The sequence below is a fragment of the Sparus aurata genome, chromosome 10 (genome assembly GCF_900880675.1).
Source record: "Sparus aurata chromosome 10, fSpaAur1.1, whole genome shotgun sequence".
In the NCBI taxonomy this organism is placed as follows: Eukaryota; Metazoa; Chordata; class Actinopteri; order Spariformes; family Sparidae; genus Sparus; species Sparus aurata.
In genome coordinates, this window is record NC_044196.1 from 2202993 (window position 1) to 2210387 (window position 7395).

The window sequence follows — 7395 nt, forward strand, 5'->3', positions numbered from 1 at the left end:
AAAGTGCTGGACCTGTAAAAACACTCCAGATTAATGAGGGATGTTTTAGTGTTTCTCTTTATTTTGTGACATTTGTGAATTCGTTCTCTTTTACAACTTTTATCTTGTGTTCTTCAGCTCAGAGAGAAACTTCACAGCTCTGTGGTTTGTACAAACAACACAGACTTTATTCTCACTGTACTCAGTTTAAATATGTTTATTTATGATACACAGCATGTTTCTGGAGAATATATAGATATATATGAATACTTAATACATAATATTTGATGTCTGTAATTTAAAGATGAGTTAATTATTTTCCTAATTGATCGATTAGTTTTCTGGCCCATGAAGAAGAATATAGATCAGTGCGTGTTCAGTGCAGATTTCATAAATGCGTCGCAGACTTTTATTTTGTAAAGTAGAAAGCGAACCTTTCTCAAACCGGAAGTTCTGTGCGTGCTCGTGCCTTTCAAAGCCCGCCATCACAGCGGCCGTTAACTCAACAGACTGATCAGCTGTTTTAATCACTCTGATCTGCTCCGACCGATGATGACGTGTGGTGACGAAACGCTCGAGATATCAGGATGAACATATCGATCAGGTCCGGATCGATGTGAGCCCGCGCGGTGATCTGATCAGCCTGATGATGAATCGTAGTATTGATAATGATGAAAAAAACAAAAAGAACATCATGGATTCTTATGGCGGACGCACTGGCGTCTGATTGGCCCGAGGTGACGGACTGCGGGCCAATCAGAGAGCGCGCTCCGGGAGGCTGCCGCTCCTAGCAACAAGAGAGTTCAGACTTGTTATTGATTGATTTACTAAGACAGGTGTGTCACCTTTAACACCTGAGACACATGTTTATATATCTGTAACAGATGTGTTTCATCAGGAGGTTTAAAGATGTTATTATAATAAAATATAATCTATCATAAAGAGGAACATGTGATCAGCTGTTTAACATCATCACATCGATCCAGATGTGACTGTTTAATCAGAAATGTCTTTTATTTTCTTTCTCTTTATGGTTTATTATCTTTATTAATAAAGTGCTGCAGCCTGCTAGGCGACATTTTGTGTGTTATTCTCTATAACATGGTGTTAAAATGTCACCAAGACAGACAGAATCTAATCTCAGCTAAATATACTAAAGTATATTCAGCACTTTCAGATTATTTGTATGAATATAAGAGTTGTTTTAATCTGATTGTTCATCAAATGAATGAATTTAAAAAGTGCTGATTCAGCTCTGAGGCAGCATGTAATCTGTAAAGTAACTAAAACAGTGTTTTCAATAAATGTAGTGGAGTAAAAAGTACATATTTGCAGAAATACAGCAGTAAAGTACAAATAGCTCAGAAGTGTTCTGAGGTCCAGCAGTGGAAACGTTGTCAGAGGTAATATTCCTGCTGTGCTCATGTCGCCCTCTGGTGGTTGTTTACCAGAACATCAGTGATGAACTCTGATTGTCTGACAGGAATCTTCATCTGCTGTCTCTACATCTGAGGTTGTATTTACACTTTACTGTCAGAGTTCAAAGGATCTAAACCACATGTTTCAGTCCAAACCACCATGTGACATCACTCTGACATCACTTTGACATCACTGATCAATAGTCATCAATAGTGAGTGTGTAGACTGTGTATGAGAGTCAGAGTGAAGAAGAAGCTGACGAAGCGTCCTCCTGTCTTCATCCGTCCTCCATCAGCTCCTTCACCACCATTTAGTCTCTGATCCAAAGTCACATCAGATCAATAATCAAAGATTGACCAACAGACCGATCAAACAGGTTGATCAGCCATCAGAGGAGTCGGATCAGTGGAGCTGCTTCTGTTCCTGATGTTCTCTGTTTCATCTTTGATCTGAGTTCTCCCTGCAGAGGAGACAGAGGACAGTTAGACTGAGACAAGCAGCCAACCAGAGACAAGCAGCCAACCAGAGACTAGCAACCAACCAGAGACAAGCAACCAACCAGAGACAAGCAACCAACCAGAGACAAGCAGCCGACCAGAGACAAGCAACTAACCAGAGACAAGCAGCCAAACAGAGACAAGCAACCAACCAGAGACAAGCAGCCGACCAGAGACAAGCAACTAACCAGAGACAAGCAGTCAACCAGAGACAAGCAACCAACCAGAGACGAGCAGCCGACCAGAGACAAGCAGCCAACCAGAGACAAGCAGCCAACCAGAGACGAGCAGCCAACCAGAGTCAAGCAGCCAACATGAGACAAGCAGCCAACCAGAGACAAGCAGCCAACCAGAGACAAGCAACCAACCAGGGACAAGCAGCCAACCAGAGTCAAGCAACCAACATGAGACAAGCAGCCAACCAGAGACAAGCAGCCAACCAGAGACAAGCAACCAACCAGAGTCAAGCAACCAACATGAGACAAGCAGCCAACCAGAGACAAGCAGCCAACCAGAGACGAGCAGCCAACCAGAGACGAGCAGCCAACCAGAGACAAACAGCCAACCAGAGACAAGCAGCCAACCAGAGACAAGCAGCCAACCAGAGACGAGCAACCAACCAGAGACGAGCAACCAGCATGAGACAAGCAGCCAATCAGAGACAAGCAGCCAACCAGAGTCGAGCAGCCAACCAGACACAAGCAGCCAACCAGAGACAAGCAGCCAACCAGAGACCAGCAGACAACCAGAGACAAGCAGCCAATCACAGACAGACAAACAGACCTCTGTTCTGTATCTTCATACTGACCTTTGAATTTGAGCTTCACTGTTTTCTCTCTCAGGATGTATCCGTCCTTGTCGATGACAACACACCAGTATCTTCTGTAAGTGTCTGTCTCTGTGGGGTATTTCAGGGTCAGACTGAGGTCTCCAGTCTTCAGCAGGTCTTTCTTCATATCTGTTCGGTCTTTGAAAACTGGGTCCTGATCGTCAGGTTGCTCAGATATGTTCTCATACAGGTGGACTGTCCTGTATGAGGGTTCAAAAGAGATCCATTCCAGTCTAACATCCTCAGCCAGGTCAGGTGTAGTTCTGAAGGGCAGCTGGACAGACTCCTCCCCCTCCTCCACCTCCACCTGACAGACTGAGAGGAAACAAAGCACAACATCAGCTGTACAGACAGAATCAGAATCAGAATCAGAAATCATTTAATGTCATGCAGACTGGGGAAATTTGTTTGTCACAATAGCAGAATATTACAAGAACAGAGCAATAACAAAATAGACAAAATGATTAAAATGGAAAGAAAAATAGAATCGACGTATGTACACATTTAAATGATATAGAGCAAAAAGTATTTGCACTATATACACATTTTAAATATAGATAATAAATATGGGTGTTGAAATGAGTTTGTACAGACTTATTGCACAGTGCAGAGTACAGGGTGAGGCCGTAATTTCCCAGCAGTGCTGGTTGTACAGTCTGACAGCAGCAGAAAGGACCTGCGATACCTCTCCTTCACACACTTAGGGTGTATCAGTCTGTCACTGAAGGAGCTGCCCAGTGCTGTGACAGTGACCTGCAGGGGGTGGGACTCCTGCACCAGCAGCAATGACAGCTTGTCCATCATCCTGCTTTCTCCCACCACCTGCACTGAGTCAAGAGGAGTACCAGTTTTGAATAACCTTATTGACTGATTACAAAGTAGTAGAGAAAGCTGAAGGACAGAACCAGATGAGAGCAGCAGGTAACAGGGGACAGAAACACAGGAAGTAAAACCAGGTTTTCAAGGTGTTGGACATGATCAGAGTCCTGATGGTGTTGTGATGTTTTGTCCCAGTGGTCTTCACAGTAATGTCTCATCTCAGTGTTCAACTGCTGTTTGTTGCTTCTCTTTGTCACTTTCACATTTCTGGACGTCAAATTTAACATTTTCTTTGATCAACTTCTTCAACAGGAAGTGAAGATTTGTTGAATCAGCTGAGAACTGATCATCAATCAATAACTGATACAAACTATTAAAGCTGCATTTCTTTGTTCTCAGTGATGGAAAGATTTGTTGTTTCTTTCAGCTCTTTCCTTGAACTTTTTTCTGGATCAAATAAAAACAACACATTCAGATCAATACTGTCAACTCTGATTGGAAATCAATCAGCTGATTGATGTCAGTACTGACCTCTGACCTGTATCTACAGTACTGACCTTTGACCCACAGCACCACCTGTTTCTTCATCAGGATGTCTTTCTCACTGTTGTAGATGGTGCAGGTGTAGGTGTTACTGTCATAGTCTGTGGGGTATTTCAGGGTCAGACTGAGGTCTCCAGGTTTCAGCAGGTTTCTCTTCATCTCTGTTCGACCTCTGTAAACATTGTCTTGTTGTTCAGGCTGGTCAGAACCGTTCTGATACACATGGACCTTCCAGTCACCTCCGTCCCTCCACTCCACTTTAGCGTCTTCGGGCAGGTGAACTGTGGTTTTGCAGGGCAGCTGGACAGACTCCGCCCCTGAATCCACCTCCACCTGGTAGACTGAGAGGGCAACAAAACACAACATCAGCTGTACAGACAGCAGCAGGAACTGTGATGGTAACATGACCTCACTGTCTCATCCTTCTCTTATAATCCCAAACCTCACTGTCTCATCCTTCTCTCCTTCTCATGAGTTACCACTCCTAGTACACTGTTCTCAGCCTGCTCAATGCATGGCTAATGGAGCCACCTAGCAGTTAACAGTACTGACCTGTGACTTTGAGCTCCACCTGTTTCTTCATCAGGATGTGTTTCTCCCTGTTGTAAACGGTGTAGGTGTGTCTGTTCCAGTTTGTGGGGTATTTCAGGGTCAGACTGAGGTCTCCAGTTTTCAGCAGTTTTCTCTTCATCTCTGTTCGACCTCTGTAATATCTGTACTGTTCTTCAGGCTGGTCAGAACCGTTCTGATACACATGGACCTTCCTGTTTAATCTGTCCCTCCACTCCACTTTAGCATCTTTTGGCAGGTGAACTGTGGTTTTGCAGGGCAGCTGGACAGACTCCGCCCCTGAATCCACCTCCACCTGGTAGACTGAGAGACAACAAACCACAACATCAGCTGAACAGACAGCAGCAGGAACTGTGATGGTAACAGGACCTCACTGTCCTATCCTTCTCTTATAATCCCAGACCTCACTGTCTCATCCTTCTCTTATAATCCCAGACCTCACTATTGACAGTCTGTCTCAACAGTCAGGGAACTAACAAAGTAAAAATGATGCCCAGGTACATGATGGGTCATGTAGTAGTAGTGACATACCTGACATGAAATAGTGCCTAAAATGTACTAAAAGAGCTCCAGAAACAACAAGTCCAACAGCCAGGAGAACCAGGAGAACCCGGAGAGCTGTTTTCCAGGGTGAGAATCGTTCTGTTGGAACCAGAAACATAAGAACATGACCTCTGACCTCTGATCTGTATCTACAGGAGGTTTTAGTGTTTGTTGCTGACCTCTGACTTCTGATCTGTATCTACAGGAGGTTTTAGGGTTAGTTGCTGACCTTTGACCTGCAGCTGGACGTCCGTCACTCTCAGTTCTCTCTCTATCCCCATACTGAACCCTCTGACGGTGCAGGTGTAGGAGCCGCTGTCAGAGAGGTGAAGTTTTGTCAGATTGAGGCTGAGGTCTCCAGTTTCCAGAGCGTCAGTCTTCATGGATGTTCGGCCACTGTAAAGCTGGTTTTGGTCTTTAAGTTCGCCACCTTCCTGCTGACGCTGGTGGACAGTTGAAGGATTGAGATCATAGCGGCTCCACACCACTGAGGGATCGTCCAGTTCAAAAGTCTGAGACTCACAGGGCAGCAGGACAAACGGGTCCCCCTCATACAGCTCCACAGCTGAGGCATGCTGGGAAACTGTGAGGTCACACAGACAGAGAGGGTCAATGACATGAGTGAATGTGGTCCTCTGCAGTGTGTGCAGCCTGTAAACTGTGCTGCTAAAGCTCAACTCAGACTCTGTGTGAATGAAGGCCAACATTTACATCCACATGTGACGCTGCTGTCAGCAAAGCATCATTATTACGTTTGTGACGGAAACCATCAGAATGTGAGCGAGCTGCAGGGATCTAATCCTGAAGAACAGAAGTGAGGACAGTGTGACTGTACAGTCTTCTACATTCATCAGGGTTTAAAGACACAGTGAACATCTGCTGCCTTTAATCTGTTCTTCATGTGTTTCTGTGAAGAAAACATGGTCCTGCAGCTGAAACACACTGATGAAGTGAAGATGACACAGATCCACATTAAAGACATGACGTTGGACCGAGGTGACGATCAGATCAGAGGGAGGAAGGTTATCTTACCGTGCACGAGGATCACAAACACCACAAACATCTTCATCTTCCTGTCACAACTACAACAAGCACAAAGTCCTCTTTACTGAGCTTCACTTCAGAAACACATGGAGGACATCAGTTCACAGCCAGTCGTCACTTTGCTGCTGCTGACCGTCCACTGACACCAGGACTGAACTCAACTTTCACTTTGATCTGTTTACAGTAAATCACCTGTTGGAAAGAGAACAAACAGGTCCAACATGTCTTGTTTTGATACGTTTGTGGATATTATCTTCTATATCTCACACAGACCTGTGTGTGTGTGTGTGTGTGTGTGTGTGTGTGTGTGTGTGTAAGCAGCCTTCAGATGAAAACAAAATTGACTAATAGACGATCAGTATTCCGTTTGATGTAAACACTGATTAATTCATTTGTTAAGAGAGTCTGGTGACTCTCTGGGCGACAGACTGTTGTTGACCTGTTGGCCGTTGTCAGTTCAGAGTTGAGCTCCAGAGTTTGTTAAAGCAGCTCTCTGGAATGAAGTCAGACTGCCACAGATCACTTCTGAGGAAAGAGGAGGAGCTTCAGTTTCCTCACACTTTTCAGAGCTGTTGGTCCAGTTTGTGTGAGCATGAAGCAGCCTCAGACTGACAGACAGGAAGCTGAACCTTCAGTCCTGCTGATTCTCTGTACAAGAACCAAACGTCTTCATCAATCTGCAGAGTGTTGTGGAATTTTGGCTCGCTTGACTGTTGAGATGAAGAAGACTCAGATGACAAAGATGACTTACGTTGACTTACGTTGAGATAGTTTATAGAACATGATCATGGAAGAGCGACACAACATCACGTCTGTGACGTGTTCCAGCAATCTGAACTTCAGATTCAGAACCAACAGGAAGTGTTTTCATTAACAAATTATAAACAGCCAGAACTGAATGAGGAACTTGATTTTGCTGCTTTTTGTCAGCACTGAGTTGCTCTGTGTGAATCTTTTGTGTAACTGTTGTTGATGTTGTCACTGCCATCTGCTGGACCTTTTGTGAACTACACCATCTGTAGATCACAAATCAGCATCAGGTGGGAGATTCCTGTTGGTGGGTCACAATTATAAAAGAGCTTTTTGTTCCATGAGATCTTTTTGACTCCATGATGAAGACTTGATGACAAACACTTCATGCTGTAACAGTAA

At 44.4% G+C, this 7395-nt stretch overlaps 1 protein-coding gene across 1 annotated transcript; it reads right to left on the reverse strand.

Annotated features, from left to right (window-relative positions):
- Positions 1-1636: 1636 nt before the first annotated feature.
- On the reverse strand, positions 1637-6269 carry LOC115589984 (uncharacterized). Its single transcript, XM_030431203.1, has 7 exons — positions 6232-6269; positions 5429-5782; positions 5188-5298; positions 4639-4959; positions 4101-4427; positions 2704-3039; positions 1637-1858 (listed from the first exon to the last, which is right to left on the reverse strand). The coding sequence occupies exons 1-7, from the start codon at positions 6266-6268 to the stop codon at positions 1767-1769; spliced, it is 1578 nt and encodes a 525-aa protein (XP_030287063.1). The 5' UTR covers position 6269; the 3' UTR covers positions 1637-1766.
- Positions 6270-7395: the final 1126 nt, after the last annotated feature.

Excerpts from the sequence above, each read along its gene's own strand:
- LOC115589984 (XM_030431203.1), bottom strand. The coding sequence starts at position 6,268 with ATGAAGATGTTTGTGGTGTTTGTGATCCTCGTGCACG. Across the intron at positions 4,960-5,187 it reads TAGGCACTATTTCATGTCAG|TCTACCAGGTGGAGGTGGAT; the intron begins GTATGTCACTAC and ends GTTGTCTCTCAG. Across the intron at positions 3,040-4,100 it reads GGTGGTGCTGTGGGTCAAAG|TCTGTCAGGTGGAGGTGGAG; the intron begins GTCAGTACTGTA and ends GTTTCCTCTCAG.